At 35.9% G+C, this 20,341-nt stretch overlaps 3 protein-coding genes and 1 pseudogene across 3 annotated transcripts; 3 read left to right on the forward strand and 1 right to left on the reverse strand.

Moving 5' to 3' along the window:
- The first annotated feature begins 427 nt into the window (after positions 1 to 427).
- LOC138335643 (uncharacterized) lies at positions 428 to 1,509 on the forward strand (annotated as a pseudogene).
- Positions 1,510 to 12,484: 10,975 nt separating this feature from the next.
- On the forward strand, positions 12,485 to 15,244 carry LOC138335644 (uncharacterized). The gene is made up of 2 exons (XM_069284808.1): positions 12,485 to 12,518; positions 14,163 to 15,244. The coding sequence occupies exons 1-2, from the start codon at positions 12,485 to 12,487 to the stop codon at positions 15,242 to 15,244; spliced, it is 1,116 nt and encodes a 371-aa protein (XP_069140909.1).
- Positions 15,245 to 15,316: 72 nt separating this feature from the next.
- On the forward strand, positions 15,317 to 17,593 carry LOC138335645 (uncharacterized). Its single transcript, XM_069284809.1, has 3 exons — positions 15,317 to 15,470; positions 16,341 to 16,626; positions 17,122 to 17,593. Exons 1-3 carry the CDS (start codon positions 15,317 to 15,319, stop codon positions 17,591 to 17,593), a joined length of 912 nt encoding a protein of 303 aa, XP_069140910.1.
- A 332-nt stretch (positions 17,594 to 17,925) lies between these two features.
- Positions 17,926 to 18,795, reverse strand: LOC138335646 (uncharacterized). The gene has a single exon (XM_069284810.1). It carries the CDS (start codon positions 18,793 to 18,795, stop codon positions 17,926 to 17,928), a length of 870 nt encoding a protein of 289 aa, XP_069140911.1.
- Positions 18,796 to 20,341: the final 1,546 nt, after the last annotated feature.

A 20,341-nucleotide genomic window follows, 5' to 3' on the forward strand; every position in this document is an offset into this window, starting at 1 on the left:
ATGAATGCATCGAAATTAATAATTTGTATATTTCATTGTTTTGAATCTGTTTCAGTATAGGATATTTCCTATGATATGCGACTCGGAATAATTTTGACGATCGTGAATGTACTTGGACCGAGTTATACTCTGTTGCCGAGATCTCACATACATTTGTAAATGCAGGCTAGCATGAATGTGATCGATCATTTAAATATTAAACAATTAATTGTAACCGCTAAACACTTTCTTGGAGACGATTGCGACCGTATTGATTCACTTTACCCATTCGGGGCGAGATTCCCTGTTGGGTCGAGTTTACCTAGCGGTCATGACCTATATATTTCGGTCAAGTCGGCGTCCCAATGTGAACCGTTTCTGTACATGTACAGAAATGTTATGGTTAAATTGAACAGTAGGCCTACTTGTAATTTTTTTTAATTGGGGGATGTTTTTGATTTCACAATCGTAAACAAAGCAGTATTTTAATAATGGTATACCATACATTATGTGTTATAATTATTAAAATATCAAAAAGGTGTTCTAATCACACATTTTGTTTTTTTTTATTCATGCATGAATGCATCCGTAGCGAGACCCCTATAGCTATAATGTATAAAGCGAAAAGACGGAAGAGGACAGGAGCACCAACAGTGCCTGCAGAAGTTGAGTCGGTGGCGTCGACAGTTGGGCCTAGTCATGGGACTATTTCAGGACCTCTTGCAACTGGGAGTGGAACTGATCATTCTTTGCCACCTGAGCTACCTGCAGCAGCACCACCTCCTGTATTACAAGACCCGGGTACGTCCTTTGGTGTAATGCCAACCCCTATTGCAAGTGTTAATGATATGTTAGGCTTGCATGTATCTGTTTCAGTGAAGCATAAGATTACAAATGGAGAGTATGTTGAACTTTCACTATTGTTGTCTAACTCAATGGGAGATTCCCATCAGGCTCATAGTATATCTCTAGTTGATTGGGAGCTTCTTATCAAACCAAAAAAAATCAATATCGTAAGATTTCTGACATCAGTAAATGGACAGATGCATTCATTATATATATCAGCATTTATACAGCAGTGCACCCAGAACAGTTGCATGGGTTGTTAAAATACATGCAGGTTGTTCGCCTGGGGGCTCATGGATGTGGTGGCATGGACTGGATCAAATATGATGAGCAATACAGGTTAAGAAAGGCTCTTAATCCCCAAGGGGCATGGGGCATTATTGACAATGAATAATACTTGTTATATATGCAGCCACAGTGGGTCCCCCTACCTCAGTCACAAAATCAAAATTCTAACGCCCTAAAATGTTTCGACTACAATTATAAAGGGAATTGTACACGCCTATACTCTCACAAATGTATTAAGTGTAGTGGGGGCATGCTAGTATGAATTGTGTTAAAACCTTGAATACAGACAACCCATACTCTTTACGAAAAACAAACAACAATACAAAACAGCAAAGACAGGTGGGAAACAAGCAAGAATCACAAACAGGTGTGGACATTAGAAAAAGACACCAATAAAAATCACAGCTCTTAGTTACTGGGTGGCTAAGTACCTAAAGTAAGTAGCAGTAGGGGACACAGCTTCTTGGGTGGTTTTTTAAAAATGGTTTTAGTATTCAATATCTAAGCTCGAGCATCCAGAAAGTGTTTACCCTTGGGTTGCTGAATTTCATGTAGTCTATTTTAAAAAGTTTTCAACATTTATTGAATGTGTAGGTAAGGAGAAGTGCAGTGAGCAAAGTCTAGATCAGTATTTGGACGATTTTATATTTGATAGAAAAGAAAAATGTGATATATGGGCTAGGCTCATTTCTTCTTTCGAGAAACGTGCAATGAAATGTGTATACCCATAGCTGAGGATAAATCAGAAGGTCCAACTACAGTTTTGGTGTTTTAGGGTCTTGAAATTGACACTATTAAAATGGTAGTCAGGGTACCTTAGGAGAAAGTGATATCCCTCAGGTCAGAAATCGTAAAAGTGTTGGAAAGTAAAACTACAGGAATTACAGTCTCTGGCTGAGATTATGTCTTTTTGTGCAAACGCTATACCAATAGCTAGGACCTTTACTCGGCTATGTTTGATGCAATGACAGGCATACAGAACTTTTATAAAGTAAGAATATCTGAGGAAATTAGAGCAGACTTGAAAAATGTGGTTGCTATTTTTAAAAGATGTTAATGGGTCCTGTTACTTTGCAGAGAGTTCTTGGCACATTAAACTAATGTGGATTTAGGTCTGTATATAGGTTATGCAGGGAATTGTGAATAAGTTTGTGGTGCCTGTTGGTGAAGTAATTGGATAGTTTGGTCGTATTAAGGTTTGAGCTCTAAGATTTTTTAATTTATTTTTGTAGACAATATTAGCTTGTAACTATAGTTTACTATACTGAATAACAAAACACCAAAGACACATTAAGTAATGCGATATATGTCTGTTAAAGGCTACTCGCACTCTACAGTTCAAATTTTTATTGGTTTGAGTTTTAATTGCAAGCTAGGTGGTCATGATGATCTTACTCAACAATTTATTGTTAAAAACCTGTTTGAGGGAATTAGGAGAGATAGTGATGAAGGTGGTGACACCAGATTACCTATAACAGTAGACCTTTTGACTAGTATTATAAAGGTACTTCCCATTATTTGTAGCTCTTAGTATATTCATTAGCATTTTATTTCCCGGTAGGTGAAATCACAGTCAATAGTAAACACATGCCTTTCAGGGTTATCACATTTTTAGAAATGTCACTTCAAGAAAATGCTGCTACAATACACCTATCTTCAAAACCTGATCAATATAGCAAAGGTACTAACATCAAGCTACCAAGTAACGATGCCATTTATTGTCCAGTCGGTAATCTTAGCAGATATATGGCAGTTCGACTTAGGGTTCAGGGTCCATTACTAAGTCATTTTGGTGGTAGAGAAATATATCAATTTTCTAGTGTCCTTACAAATGCATTCACTCTGAGGTTATAACAGTAGATACTGCAAAGCACATTCCTTCAGGATTGGTGCAACCACAACTGCGTCCCTATCTAATATGTCTACTGAAGCTAATATGGAATGTGGTAGGTGGAAATCAAGTATTTACAAGAGTTGCATACGAATACTAACACACACACAAAAAAAAGTTTCCAAACGCTAGTTCCCCTCTCTCCTTTGAGGAATGATAGTTTTCCTCAACACCTTGCAAGTTGCATTAGAAAGCTTCCGAATGGCAAGTAATACATTCTTTCCAAATAATTAAGTCAGCTATGCTATGAATGATGAAGGCATTTTGGTCACAGCATTGTACCGTGAAATGTGTAGCCATCTTATTTGGTTTTCGTTTGGCTGTGTGAACATGCTACCTTTGGTGCACGTTCCTTTGGCAGATTTCGCGGTACATATTAATGATTTGTATTGATTAATTGGCATCATATTGATTATATATGCTGTTTATATTGACGTGAATCAGTTGATATCTGTTTCCCAGTATCACTATTCATTATTGACATCTGATTGATTGATTGAATTTATTGTTTAATTGATTGTGGATGGTTTCCTAGAATCAATCAATTTATTTGATTGATGGCTTGCTATTATGGTCTATTGATGGACCGGCGGCCATCTTAATTGGTGGATTACTGTTTTCCAGAATTGTATCAATTAATTTGTGTTGCAATTTTGATTGAATTTGTTTGATGGCGTGCCATTATGGTCTATTGACAGACCGTACCGCCATATGTATATATTCATTAAAGCTGTGACCATAAATCCAAAATTGAAATTCTTTGTTGTCTGTGCATCTAATGATAACTGAACAAGCGTCAAAATGGCTGTTCCATTTTGTGGATTAAATCAGCGTGGATAAACGGTTCTCCTGCTCTAGCTTACGATGCTGGACCGCCGACGGTTCAAATTGTTCAATGGTGGAAATAGTGTAAAATAAGCAGCTTTTGCAACTTAACAAAAACACTTATTCGTCCGCTCATATTATTGATAAAAACACAATTGTCTGCAGTAGAGCATCTTGAAACAATGCTAATGCAGAGACCCTAAAAAATGAATCATGAAAATTAGCTCCAACGTTCTGGCATCTATATAGACAACAGAAGACAGTTTAATGCGTAAATATTAAAATTTATTTCATTGGTTATTGATAATAATTTCCTTACTCCGTGAAGAAAATAACTGAAGAGATGGCACCATCTGCATATGTTGTGCACATAGAAGTGTGGTTATCCCCCCGACTACGCATTCTGTCTTTTGTTACAGTATCGTTATACAATGTACGTAACGTGGACAGGGTTTCAGACATAATATCAAAACGACTGGATAATAGTATAAGTAGACAGCGTTCATTTCCAAGTTACAGCTAATACAACGTTTGTACATTCGACTTTGGCACAATGAGATTTCCGTTAGAACAAATGGAAACATTTAGCTTTATAATCCGTTGTAGGTTTATTACATATACCGTTTCTATATAGCTAAGTATTATCCTTTTTTTAACGGAATGATTCGGTTTGTGCATGTTTCCTAATTTTTGTTAACGTGCTACCAATGATACAACTGTATTTACGCTGGAGTTGAAAATGAAGCCAAAAATAAATTGCATTCACTATATATAAGTTGTTAAATGACAGTTTTACGACGATATACAAACAATAAAATTGGCCATCTTTTCACGTTTTTCTATGGCCGTGCAATCTACCGCAGTACTGTTCGAATGTGAGGAAGACCATTCCTGACGGCGCCACGAAAACCTTTGTTTTAGATTCAGTAGTTTTAACAGACATTTTCTGAAATATATCATTTTAATGAAATGTAAACTTTTGTCACGCATGCGGGCGACTGTGATAGTTGTATACCTGTTTTATGGCCACGAGTGATGTTGTCTGTGTAAACATGCCACGACTGCACGTGTATACGAACGTACCGGCAGGTCTCTCACCATACACGTGCTCTCATGACTCCATCATAGCTACGTGTAGGCTTGTGTTTGGTCTCGCTGGTCAATTTAAGAGTTGTATTATAATTAATAGGTATATTTAACAATTAAGGACGTTCCGAACAGTGATCGAATGCGCCATTCGTTCGGACCTCCTCGGGTCAATGCGTGCATTCGGAACTGCACATGAAAACTCTTTTGTAATTAAGATTATGAAGAATAACGATCTATATATTATCCGTCAAACGATATCTTACCTTTTAACGTTAAAATCAGGATAGTATAGTCGATACACGGCGTATTTGTCGATAGTGTACTTAGTTCGGTTTGCCGAAAGCTTGATACCGGGATGAAAATCAAAGTTTTTACGGTAGGTGTAGGATCTAGTTTCGACATACTAGAAAAAAAATAATATTGTCAGATTTTTGAATTTGGCTAGGCTAATATAATATGAAGCTACATGTATCTTTTGAGAAGCAAATTACTTAACTCATACAAACGGATTGATATCTAGACCGATATGATCTCGATCTTGTACTGAATAAAATGAGATTTCATAACAATCAAGTGATTAAAACATTTTTTGTTCAACTCCGTTAAACTGTGAATATTTGACACTTAATATACATGTGTTTCAAGGGAGATGCATAATTAAATAAAGATATTCTAATTTTGCCGAGTAATCCTCAAGTATAAAACTACAGACACAGAAATATTGCCATCTCTCCATTGCCCCACCTCTGCTTTTCGTTCAATTTGTACAAGCTAGTATATTTGAATATTGCGTATGTATATATCTACATGTATCATGTTTAGCTAATATGATCTTCAATAAGCACTAACACGTTCGGGAAACATGACTTTATTTACTGTGTACATGTACGATAAGACATAGGCTTAACTACTGTAATTAGATGATGCATGTATTTCCTGTTTTGAGAATGATCAAATACTATCTTTCGAAAAAGCACACGTAAGCTAGTGTCAACAATAGTATTATATCTGTGAGAGAAACTAAACATGTACATGTAGGCATAGACTAATTATTTACCTGTCTACAGTAATCAGCTGAACGTACATTGTAGATCGAGGATTCAGAATGAGAGATTTTTATTAGCCGTATTGTACACTTGCCGTACAGGTTATATTGAGAATAAAAAAAAATCTGTTTTAGTTTACTTAGGATAATAAATATATATCAACATGTATAAGATATGCAGATATCTTCTCAAAAATACATAAAAAGACATACAGTTGTGTATGATGACATCGATTTTATAGACATTGTTGTGATAAATTTGAAGTTATTAACTTCGATCGTTGTCACGTATTTTGATATTTTTTTCCGCTAAAACAATATAAAATCATGGATTGTCTAAAGGGTAATTAAATTGGAATCTTTACACGGAATTTTCCATATTCATTTTTAGCTCACCTGGCCCGAAGGGCCGGTGAGCTTATGCCATGGCGCGGCGTCCGTCGTCCGTCCGTCGTCGTCCGTCCGTCGTCCGTCCGTCAACATTTCCTTTAAATCGCTACTTGTCATAGAGTTCTGCATGGATTGTAACCAAATTTGGCCACAAACATCCTTAGGGGAAGGGGAACAGAACTTGTATAAATTTTGGCTCTGACCCCCTGGGGGCAGGAGGGGCGGGGCCCAATAGGGGAAATAGAGGTTAATCCTATAAATCGATACTTGTCCTAGAGTTCTGCATGAATTGTAACCAAATTTGGCCAGAAACATCCTTTGGGGAAGGGGAACAGAACTTGTATAAATTTTGGCTCTGACCCCCCGGGGGCAGGAGGGGCGGGGCCCAATAGGGGAAATAGAGGTTAATCCTATAAATCGCTACTTGTCCTAGAGTTCTGCATGAATTGTAACCAAATTTGGCCAGAAACATCCTTTGGGGAAGGGGAACAGAACCTGTATAAATTTTGGCTCTGACCCCCCGGGGGCAGGAGGGGCGGGGCCCAATAGGGGACATAGAGGTAAATCCTATAAATCGCTACTTGTCCTAGAGTTCTGCATGGATTGTAACCAAATTTGGCCAGAAACATCCTTGGGGGAAGGGGAACAGAACTTGTATAAATTTTGGCTCTGACCCCCCGGGGGCAGGAGGGGCGGGGCCCAATATGGGAAATAGAGGTAAATCTGATAAATCGCTACTTGTCCTAGAGTTCTGCATGGATTGTAACCAAATTTGGCCAGAAATATCCTTGGGGGAAGGGGAACAGAACTTGTATAAATTTTGGCTCTGACCCCCGTGGGCAGGAGGGGCGGGGCCAATATGGGAATAGAGGTATATCCTATAAATCGCTACTTGTCCTAGAGTTCTGCATGGATTGTAACCAAATTTGGGAAACATCCTTGGGGAAGGGGACAGACTTGTATAAATTTTGGCTCTGACTCCCCCGTGGGCAGGAGGGGCGGGGCCCAATATGGGAAATAGAGGTATATCCTATAAATCGCTACTTGTCCTAGAGTTCTGCATGGATTGTAACCAAATTTGGCCAGAAACATCCTTGGGGTTAACAGAATTTGTGTAAATTTTGGCTTTGACCCCCTGAAGCAGACTGGGGCCCAATAGGGGAATTAGAGGTAAATATTCAAATTCATTCAGAACAGAAACAATGAACCTGTATTCAGAACATTACTAGGCATTACAAACCAGGTGAGCGATATAGGCCCTCTGGGCCTCTTGTTCAGATATTATATCCAGGCAAAATAATAGCTTATTTGTGCCATTTCTTAGCTTTGTATATCATCAAATCGGTAGCATCGTGACATAAAACTAACATGTATAACAATTTATATTATCAGACTATTACACTTTATAATGTTGAATATAAAAGATGTTGTTTATAAAAATATTACCGCTCGATTTTGATCTGATAATATAATTGTGAAAAAGTCATTGCTTAGGGGGTAGGGGTATAGAAAGGCTAATTACTCAAAAAAAAATTATATTCTTTCATCATAACCCAAACAACTGTCTAATTATGTGGACAAAAATAAAGAAAATTAAACGACACATTGTTTTGAATTTAGGTATTTAAGTTGAAATTCAATGCAAAAATTGGCCCTTTTTAGGCCTCATTTACACGCACTCACGTAAAAAATCACAATTAATGTATTTTAAGAGTGGAAACGACATTGAGGTCATTGATAGCCATATAAACTTACATATTAAAGATAAAAAAAAATGTTTTGTTTGTAATATTTCAGTCAATTACCAAGCTTTGAAAATATGTGTGTAAAATTGTATTTTGAGAAAAACAGGCGGTATAGTAGGGTTATTGATAGTACAATATTTCCAAAACCGCTCGATCAAATTTCAAATAAAAGCCTTAATACCTTAACAGTTTATCAACCAATCTTTCAGTGAGCAAATTTTAAAGAAAATTAAACGAGGGGAAATTTTTAGGCCTAAGTGTATCGAACCACCTTAATGTAAAAGATCTATTTATGACAATATTTCTTATATTAAGTGATCATAGTAAAGAGTAAATGTTTTATCATCTTGGTGATAAAGGTGTTCAAACCTTAGTTTAACAGGCTACGAATCTGTACGTGCTGCTAAATTTACGTCAATATTTTGTGAAAATAACACATTGGATTCACAATTTTCTCAATCGCTATGATTAGAAAATTAGTTAAAAAAGGGCTATGTGAAAAATGTACTGTACAAAGGTACAAAGAAGATCTATATTTAAAACATGGCTGTGATGTCATGTATTGTTATAGCTTGAGGTATAGTTGTAGCAACGTCTAGTGTTATCACCTACTACTGTGGAATAGTTACCTTTTGCTGTGGAATAGTTTGTTGACTATTCTACGGGAAAAGGTAACTATTCCACTGTTGAAGGTAGATGCAGAGACTGGTGAACATAGCTTAGCATTTTAGTCAGAAGTACATCATTACACCCAGGTACTTGTCACCGTTATCGTGATGTATTTGTAAACTTAATTTCATAATTCCGATATATACAATTTTCATTACTTCATTCCGAAATAAATGTCTTCGTTTCTTTCACAGCCACTGTAGCCATAACCAAGAACACGTTAACAAACCCAGAAGAGAGACGATTACGATTAAATCCCATGAGACAGATGCTGAATTTTATGCTAAAATGAAATTACAGATGCTTGACATGATTTTTCATATCTCATTATCCAAATCATCACATCAATCATCACTACTGTGTTAAATCTGGATACAGCGCTACATATTTATTGTCCTCCATGTTGAACAGTAAAAACTAAACTGAGTAAATGTTTCAGTGTAAGTACCATATAGTACCTGTGCATGAACCTTTCAAAAAAATCATGCAAATCATGATTATTGTTCTCCAAATGAGGTAATGAAATGAATCATGAATAGGTCTCAAGGTTTAGATTGATAGTTAGGGTTTACCTGGAGCCGTGGAATAGTTTAAGAATACCCAGTGTAATAGTGAAGAGTACCATTGACATTCGGTGCCTTGTTTTAAGTATGAGAAATACCTTGAACTGCGGAATAGTCAAGATAACTACAATAAACAAATGTACACCTAAATAAATTCAATAAACAAATGTATAAAATGTTGATAACTCCAATTAACAAATGTATATAACTCCAATAAACAAATGTATAAAATGTTTATAACTCCAATAAAAAAATGTATATAACTCCAATAAACAAATGTATATAACTCCTATAAACAATTGTCTATAACCCCAATAAACATATTAATATAACTCCACTGATCAAATGTTTATATCTCCAATAAACAAATGGACATCTATATAATTCCAATAATCAAGTGTATATAACTCCAATAAACAAATGTACATCTATATAACTCCAATAAACAAGTGTATATAACTCCAATAAACAAATGTACATCTATATAACTCCAATAAACAAGTGTATATAACTCCACTAAGCAAATGTCTTTAACTCCAATAAACAAATGTATATAACTCCAATAAACAAATGTACATCTATATAACTCCAATAAACAAGTGTATATAACTCCAATAAACAAATGTATATAACTCCACTAAGCAAATGTCTTTAACTCCAATAAACAAATGTATATAACTCCAATAAACAAATGGACATCTATAATAACTCCAATAAACAAGTGTATATAACTCCAATAAACAAATGTATATAACTCCACTAAGCAAATGTCTTTAACTCCAATAAACAAATGTATATAACTCCACTAAGCAAATGTCTTTAACTCCAATAAACAAATGTATATAACTCCAATAAACAAATGTATAAAATGTATATAGTCCAATAAACAATTGTATATAACCCAAAGAAACAAATGTATATAACTCCAATAAACTAATGTACATCTGAATAAATCCAATAAACAAATGTATAAAATGTTTATAACTGCAATAAACAAATGAATATAACTCCAATAAACAAATGTACATCTATATAACTCCAATAAACAAGTGTATATAACTCCAATAAGCAAATGTATATAACTCCAATAAACAAATGTCTATATAACTCCAATAAACAAATGTATATAACTCCAATAAACAAATGGACATCTATAAAATTCCAATAAACAAGTGTATATAACTCCAATAAACAAATGTATATAACTCCACTAAGCAAGTGTCTTTAACTCCAATAAACAAATGTATATAACTCCACTAAGCAAATGTCTTTAACTCCAATAAACAAATGTATATAACTCCAATAAACAAATGTATAAAATGTATATAGTCCAATAAACAATTGTATATAACCCAAAGAAACAAATGTATATAACTCCAATAAACAAATGTATAAAATGTATATAGTCCAATAAACAATTGTATATAACCCAAAGAAACAAATGTATATAACTCCAATAAACTAATGTACATCTGAATAAATCCAATAAACAAATGTATAAAATGTTTATAACTGCAATAAACAAATGTCTATAACTCCAATAAACAAATGTATATAACTCCACTAAGCAAATGTCTTTAACTCCAATAAACAAATGTATATAACTCCACTAAGCAAATGTCTTTAACTCCAATAAACAAATGTATATAACTCCAATAAACAAATGGACATCTATATAATTCCAATAAACAAGTGTATATAACTCCAATAAACAAATGTATATAACTCCACTAAGCAAATGTCTTTAACTCCAATAAACAAATGTATATAACTCCACTAAGCAAATGTCTTTAACTCCAATAAACAAATGTATATAACTCCAATAAACAAATGTATAAAATGTATATAGTCCAATAAACAATTGTATATAACCCAAAGAAACAAATGTATATAACTCCAATAAACTAATGTAAATCTGAATAAATCCAATAAACAAATGTATAAAATGTTTATAACTGCAATAAACAAATGAATATAACTACAATAAACAAATGTATATAACTCCACAAAACAATTGTCTTTAACTCCACTAAACAAATAAATATAACTCCAATAAACAAATATTTATAACTCCAATAAACAAAAGTACATCTATATAACTCCAATAATCAAATGTATATAACTTCAATAAGTCCAATAAACAAATGTCTATAACTCAAATAAACAAATGTTTATAACTCCAATAAACCAATGTATATAACTACAATAAACAGATGTATAATACTCCAATAAACAAATGTCTATAACTCAAATAAATAAATGTATATATCTCCAATAAACAAATGTATATATCTCCAATAAACAAATGTATAATACTCCAATAAACAAATGGTATGATACTCAACAAACGGGAACACGGTGGAAGAGGGTAACACACAAAACGCCAAATTAAAACCATAGGCTTTTGACAAACCGCTAATCGCTATACGGTTTACACAACCAATAAACAAATTATATAACTCTAATAAACAAATGTAACTATATAATCAACTTTTTGTACATCACTTGACACGTATGTGCGTAAATGTTGCTTTTTAAGTTAAAATTAAAGAAAATCACTATATTACTAGATAAATGCAATATTCTATATCACTTACAATTTTGCCAAATTTCACAAATAGATACCATTGTTGGATGTCTTACGATTCCGATCAGGATGTTTTCTTCTGTGCTCCTGTCTTCACGTGGTCACGTGACTCTCGAGGGCGACTATTTCCAGAGCATCCCGTTATCGTAGTTTTTGATATAAATAAATATGACATGCTTGTTCAGCATACTCAATAACTATAGAAATGTGCTATACAAACTTTTCGTGATATGAGTATAGTTATTTAAATGCTTTCGAAACAGGCATTAAGCGCCTATTTGCCGAATGATTGATATTTGTGACAAGGATATGCATTTTCAGGGAAATGTACAACACTTTTCATTATTCGCATATAACTACCTTTACATTAATTTAAGGAATAGATTTTTATTTTGTTGAGTTTATACATTCATAACCTCACCAGCATAAAAATATACAGTTATTTTTCGCATAAATGAATATTATTTATTCTCGCAGCAGTTGCATATCTTTTATTAAAATACCCAGATTCGATTGAACAGCTGATTGGAATCGAGCTATTCATATGTCCCCACCAAAAGTGAGGGCATGACCCCACGTTGCTACGCCATCGACTATTCCCGTAACAATAGAATCGCCGCGCGTGTTCTGATAGCCGGGTTACATAAGATTTACACGGGCGGCATTATCCTTATACCCTCATAACCTCAACAAAATCAAAATATATTCCTTATATTTACAGTTTTTCACGCAAATTAATATGATTTATTTTCGCGACAGTTGCATATTTTTTTATTAAAATACCCATATTTTTTTCTCTCCCGTCATCGTCAACTAATTCGATTGAACAGCTGATCGGAATAGAGTCATTCATATGTTCCCACCAAAAGCGGGGTTATGACCCCACGTTGCTACGCCATCGACTATTCCCGTAACAATAGAATCGCCGCACGTGTTGCACTATCATTATACACTGATAATGATAATACTAGAAAGCATGATTATTGAGGGCGATTCATAAACTATTTTTATAAAACTGTTACCAAAAAGAAATACATCAAATTTAGATGCCATGTAAATAAATAAAGGAATTCTTACGGCGAAAGAGTTATCTCCCCTGACCCATCAGGTGATCGATGTAGTATGTGAAGTTTTAATGCTTATGATGTGCATTGACCTACTATACTGCTAGAAACCATTTTTATATTAGAATCATAGCCTTGCTGAATTACTGGCATCGAGTTTATAACAAGAAAAACAATATTTAGCATAGAATACTTTTACTTTCACTTTATGCAAAAATACGCGACTGCGGCTGCAAAATATATATCAACGTCATTCTCAATCTCGAACAGAGTTTATTGCGGTACCCACACCTCTAGTCAACGGCTCAAGAACTGGTCGTCTATTGACCTCGGGTCACAGAATTTTACGTCACGACTATTCGCCTCCTGTATATATGACGTCATAGTGATTGTTCTTGATACGGCTGATGTCGTATGCAAATCGTGACAATTTACTTACAAGTAAATCTAGTGTATCCGCAAAAGAATCCATTATTGTTTGGTTTGATCAGAGATTTAAATACTATATTTAAATCTCTGGTTTGATATTAATTGATCAAAAGATATTATTTCAGATCTGACAGTCGATTACAGGAAAATGATACTATAGGAAACTTACAATACGTATTTAAGAATTTAGTATACGTCCGAAAATACATTTTTCAAGAATCTTAAAATTTCGCTGGGCCGTTTACAGAGGTTATATTGTGGGGACCGCAATGCACCATGGGAGAGATTGCGTCATTCTCAGAAGCAAATGGTCACGTAAAACGGCGTTAAATTGATTTGTTTATAAGTATATTGCAATGCTGGATCTTGTTGTGATTTCCGTTTCCTGTATACGAGAAAGTTTTCCAACACTACGTACATATATGGATGATTTACATAGATTAACGTTACCTAGACACCTCTATCACAAGAGCTCGCTTCGCGAACGGGCAATTCCAATGACATCACGAGACCATAACATATTTGATATACAGTTGTATCAGTGTGACCATTTGGTGTTTACTATTTTGCATAATGGTAGATCATGCAAAAACTGCCGAAAGCGACCAAATGTCACCATTTGAAATCTAGATTTTCATTTTTTCCGGGAGAAGGGGGCCATTGAAAAAAGTGAATGTTTGTATTTAATTATCAAAGTGAGTGTCAGAATACTATCAAGGTGATAAACAATTTATTTCAATATGTAATTTCAGTCCATCATTTTTTCTGTATAAGGATACTTCCCCCAGTTGACATTGTTGACGTCTGTATAGAGACACTTTCCATATTTGACTTTGTTAACGTCTGTATAGAGACACTTTCACCAGTTGACATTGTTGACGTCTGTATAAAGACACTTCCCATAGTTAATGTCTGTATAGAGACACTTCCCATTGTTAATGTCTGTATAGAGACACTTCCCATAGTTGACTTTGTTAACGTCTGTATAGAGACACTTTTACCAGTTGACATTGTTAACGTCTGTATAGAGACACTTCCCATAGTTAATGTCTGTATAGAGACACTTCCGACACTTCCCATAGTTAATGTCTGTATAGAGACACTTCCCATAGTTAATGTCTGTATAGAGACACTTTCCATATTTGACTTTGTTAACGTCTGCATAGAGACACTTTCACCAGTTGACATTGTTGACGTCTGTATAGAGACACTTCCCATAGTTAATGTCTGTATAGAGACACTTCCCATAGTTAATGTCTGTATAGAGACACTTCCCATAGTTGACTTTGTTAACGTCTGTATAGAGACACTTTTACCAGTTGACATTGTTAACGTCTGTATAGAGACACTTCCCATAGTTAATGTCTGTATAGAGACACTTCCGACACTTCCCATAGTTAATGTCTGTATAGAGACACTTCCCATAGTTAATGTCTGTATAGAGACACTTTCCATATTTGACTTTGTTAACGTCTGCATAGAGACACTTTCACCAGTTGACATTGTTGACGTCTGTATAGAGACACTTCCCATAGTTAATGTCTGTATAGAGACACTTTCCATATTTGACTTTGTTAACGTCTGTATAGAGACACTTTCACCAGTTGACATTGTTGACGTCTGTATAGAGACACTTCCCAAAGTTGACGTCTGTATAGAGACACTTTCACCAGTTGACATTGTTGACGTCTGTATAGAGACACTTTCACCAGTTGACATTGTTGACGTCTGTATAGAGACACTTTTACCAGTTGAAATTGTTAACGTCTGTATAAAGACACTTTTACCAGTTGACATTGTTAACGTCTGTATAGAGAAACTTCCCCACAGTTAATGTCTGTATAGAGACACTTCCCATAGTTGACTTTGTTAACGTGTGAAGACACTTCCCAAAGTTGACGTCTCTATGGAGACACTTTCACCAGTTGACATTGTTGAATTCTGTATAGAGACACTTCCCCCAGTTGACATTGTTGACGTCTGTATAGAGACACTTTTACCAGTTGACATTGTTGACGTCTGTATAGAGACACTTTCAACAAGTGACATTGTTGACGTCTGTATAGAGATACTTTAACCAGTATAAATTGTTGACGTCTGTATAGAGACACTTTTACCAGTTGACATTGTTGACGTCTGTATAGAGACACTTTCAACAAGTGACATTGTAACGTGTGTATAGAGACACTTCTCATAGTTGACATTGTTGACGTCTGTATAGAGACACTTTTTTTACCAGTTGAAATTGTTAACGTCTGTATAGAGACACTTCCCCCAGTTCAAGTGACATTGTTGACGTCTGTATAGAGACACTTCCCCAGTGACATTGTTGACGTCTGTATAGAGACACTTTTACCAGTTGACATTGTTGACGTCTGTATAGAGACACTTTCAACAAGTGACATTGTAACGTGTGTATAGAGACACTTCTCATAGTTGACATTGTTGACGTCTGTATAGAGACACTTTTACCAGTTGACATTGTTAACGTCTGTATAGAGACACTTCCCCATTTGAAATTTTTAAAGAGACACTCCCACAGTTGACATTGTTAACGTCTGTATAGAGACACTTCCCCAGTTGACATTGTTGACGTCTGTATAGAGACACTTTTACCAGTTGACATTGTTAACGTCTGTATAGAGACACTTCCCCCAGTTGACATTGTTGACGTCTGTATAGAGACACTTTTACCAGTTGACATTGTTGACGTCTGTATAGAGACACTTTCAACAAGTGACATTGTAACGTGTGTATAGAGACACTTCTCATAGTTGACATTGTTGACGTCTGTATAGAGACACTTTTACCAGTTGACATTGTTGACGTCTGTATAGAGACACTTTCACCAGTTGACATTGTTGACGTCTGTATAGAGACACTTTTACCAGTTGACATTGTTAACGTCTGTATAAAGACACTTTTACCAGTTGACATTGTTAACGTCTGTATAGAGACACTTTTACCAGTTGACATTGTTAACGTCTGTATAGAGACACTTCCCATAGTTGACTTTGTTAACGTGTGTATAGAGACACTTTCACCAGTTGACATTGTTGACGTCTGTATAGAGACACTTTCACCAGTTGACATTGTTGACGTCTGTATAGAGACACTTCCCCCAGTTGACATTGTTGACGTCTGTATAGAGACACTTTTACCAGTTGACATTGTTGACGTCTGTATAGAGACACTTTCAACAAGTGACATTGTAACGTCTGTATAGAGACACTTTCCAGTTGACATTGTTGACGTCTGTATAGAGACACTTTTACCAGTTGACATTGTTGACGTCTGTATAGAGACACTTTTACAAGTGACATTGTACGTGTGTATAAAGACACTCTCAGTTGACTTGTTACGTCTGTATAGACAATTTTCCAGTTGAATGTTACGTCTGTATAGAGACACTTCACCAAGTGACATTGTTAACGTGTGTATAGAGACACTTCTCAGTTGACATTGTTGACGTCTGTATAGAGACACTTTCCAGTTGACATTGTTAACGTCTGTATAGAGACACTTCTCCCAGTTGACATTGTTGACGTCTGTATAGAGACACTTCGAGCTTTCAGTTACATTGTTGACGTCTGTTAGAGACACTTTCCAGTTGACATTGTTGACGTCTGTATAGAGACACTTTACCAGTTGACATTGTTGACGTCTGTATAGAGACACTTTTACCAGTTGACATTGTTAACGTCTGTATAGAGACACTTCCCCAGTTGACATTGTTGACGTCTGTATAGAGACACTTTTACCAGTTGACATTGTTAACGTCTGTATAGAGACACTTCCCCCAGTTGACATTGTTGACGTCTGTATAGAGACACTTTTACCAGTTGACATTGTTAACGTCTGTATAGAGACACTTCCCCCAGTTGACATTGTTGACGTCTGTATAGAGACACTTTCACCAGTTGACATTGTTGACGTCTGTATAGAGACACTTTCACCAGTTGACATTGTTGACGTCTGTATAGAGACACTTTTACCAGTTGACATTGTTAACGTCTGTATAGAGACACTTCCCCCAGTTGACATTGTTGACGTCTGTATAGAGACACTTTTACCAGTTGACATTGTTGACGTCTGTATAGAACCAGTTACATTGTTACGTCTGTATAGAGACACTTTCCCAGTTGACATTGTTGACGTCTGTATAGAGACACTTCCCAGTTGACATTGTTGACGTCTGTATAGAGACACTTTTCACCAGTTGACATTGTTGACGTCTGTATAGAGACACTTTCCCAGTTGACATTGTTGACGTCTGTATAGAGAACTTTTACCAGTTGACATTGTTGACGTCTGTATAGAGACACTTCACATAGTTGACATTGTTGACGTCTGTATAGAGACACTTCACCAGTTGACATTGTTGACGTCTGTATAGAGACACTTTTACCAGTTGACATTGTTGACGTCTGTATAGAGACATTCCCAATTGACTTGTTGACATTGTATAGAACACTTTCATCAGTTGACATTGTTGACGTCTGTATAGAGACACTTTCACCAGTTGACATTGTTGACGTCTGTATAGACACTTCCAATAGTTGACATTGTTGACGTCTGTATAGAGACACTTTCACCAGTTGACATTGTTGACGTCTGTATAGAGACACTTCCTACAGTTGCCATTGTTGACGTCTGTATGGAGACACTTCCCAAAGTTGACATTGTTGACGTCTGTATAGGGACATTTCCCCCAGTTGACATTGTTGACGTCTGTATAGAGACACTTCCCAAAATTGACGTTGTTGACGTCTGTATAGGGACACTTCCCCCAGTTGACATTGTTGACATCTGTATAGAGACACTTCCCACAGTTGACATTGTTGACGTCTGTATATAGGGACTTTTACAAGTTGACATTGTTGACGTCTGTAAAGAGCTACTTCCTACAGTTGAAATTGTTGACGTCTGTATATATACACTTCCTACAGTTGACATTGTTGACGTCTGTATAGAGCCACTACCCACAGTTGACATTGTTGAAGTCTGTATATAGGGACTTTTACCAGTTGACATTGTTGACGTCTGTATAGAGACACTTCCAATAGTTGACATTGTTGACGTCTGTATAGAGACAATTTCACCAGTTGACAGTGGTGACGTCTGTATAGAGACACTTCCCATAGTTGACATTGTTGACGTCTGTATAGAGACACTTCCCACAGTTGACATTGTTGACGTCTGTATAGAGAAACTTTTACCAGTTGACATTGTTGACGTCTGTATAGAAACACTTTCAACAAGTGACATTGATGACGTCTGTATAGAGACACTTCCCATATTTGACTTTGTGAATGTCTGTATAGAGACACTTTCATCAGTTAACATTGTTGACGTCTGTATAGAGACACTTCCCACAGTTGACATTGTTGACGTCTATATATAGGGACTTTTACAAGTTGACATTGTTGACGTCTGTAAAGAGATACTTCCTACAGTTGAAATTGTTGACGTCTGTATATATACACTTCCTACAGTTGACATTGTTGACGTCTGTATAGAGACACTTTCACCTGTTGACATTGTTGACGTCTGTATAGAGACTATTCCCCCAGTTGACATTGTTGACGTCTGTATAGAGAAACTTTTACCAGTTGACATTGTTGACGTCTGTATAGAAACACTTTCAACAAGTGACATTGATGACGTCTGTATAGAGACACTTCCCATATTTGACTTTGTGAATGTCTGTATAGAGACACTTTCATCAGTTGACATTGTTGACGTCTGTATAGAGACACTTTCACCAGTTGACATTGTTGACGTCTGTACATTGTATATAGGGACTTTTACCAGTTGACATTGTTGACGTCTGTATAGAGACACTTCCAATAGTTGACATTGTTGACGTCTGTATAGAGACACTTTCACCAGTTGACATTGTTGACGTCTGTATATAGGGAGTTTTACCAGTTGACATTGTTGACGTCTGTATAGAGAAACTTCCAATAGTTGACATTGTTGACGTCTGTATAGAGACAATTTCACCAGTTGACAGTGTTGACGTCTGTATAGAGACACTTCCCAAAATTGACGTTGTTGACGTCTGTATAGGGACACTTCCCCCAGATGACATTGTTGACGTCTGTATAGAGACACTTCCCACAGTTGACATTGTTGACGTCTGTATATAGGGACTTTTGCAAAATGACATTGTTGACGTCTGTAAAGAGATACTTCCTACAGTTGAAATTGTTGACGTCTGTATATATACACTTCCTACAGTTGACATTGTTGACGTCTGTATAGAGCCACTACCCACAGTTGACATTGTCTGTATAATAGGGACTTTTACAAGTTGACATTGTTGACGTCTGTATAAAGACACTTCCAATAGTTGACATTGTTGACGTCTGTACAGAGACGCTTTCACCAGTTGACAGTGGTGACGTCTGTATAGAGACACTTCCCATATTTGACATTGTTGACGTCTGTATAGAGACACTTCCCAAAGTTGACATTGTTGACGTCTGTATACAGACACTTCCCACAGTTGACATTGTTGACGTCTGTATATAGGAAGTTTTACCAGTTTACATTGTTGACGTCTGTAAAGAGACACTTCCCATAGTTGACATTATTGACGTCTGTATATAGACACTTTCACCAGTTGACATTGTTGACGTCTGTATAGAGATACTTCCTACAGTTGCAATTGTTGACGTCTGTATAGAGACACTTTCACCAGTTTACAGTGTTGACGTCTGTATAGAGACACTTCCCAAAGTTGACGTCTGTATAGAGACACTTCCCAAATTTGACATTGTGGATGTCTGTATAGGGACACTTCCCCCAGTTGACATTGTTGACGTCTGTATAGAGACACTTCCCACAGTTGACATTGTTGACGTCTGTATTTAGGGACTTTTACAAGTTGACATTGTTGACGTCTGTATAGAGATACTTCCTACAG

Source organism: Argopecten irradians, chromosome 11, assembly GCF_041381155.1.
Source record: "Argopecten irradians isolate NY chromosome 11, Ai_NY, whole genome shotgun sequence".
Classification (NCBI taxonomy): Eukaryota; Metazoa; Mollusca; class Bivalvia; order Pectinida; family Pectinidae; genus Argopecten; species Argopecten irradians.

Coding starts and splice junctions, on each gene's coding strand:
- LOC138335644 (XM_069284808.1), top strand. CDS start 12,485: ATGACCCCACGTTGCTACGCCATCGACTATTCCC. Junction 12,519..14,162: donor CTACGCCATCGACTATTCCC/GTAACAATAGAA, acceptor ATGTAATTTCAG/TCCATCATTTTTTCTGTATA.
- LOC138335645 (XM_069284809.1), top strand. CDS start 15,317: ATGGAGACACTTTCACCAGTTGACATTGTTGAATTCTGTATAGAGACA. Junction 15,471..16,340: donor AAGTGACATTGTTGACGTCT/GTATAGAGATAC, acceptor CACTTTTACCAG/TTGACATTGTTAACGTCTGT. Junction 16,627..17,121: donor TCAACAAGTGACATTGTAAC/GTCTGTATAGAG, acceptor ACGTCTGTATAG/AGACACTTCCCCAGTTGACA.
- LOC138335646 (XM_069284810.1), bottom strand. CDS start 18,795: ATGTCAACTGTGGGAAGTGTCTCTATACAGACGTCAACAATGTTAACT.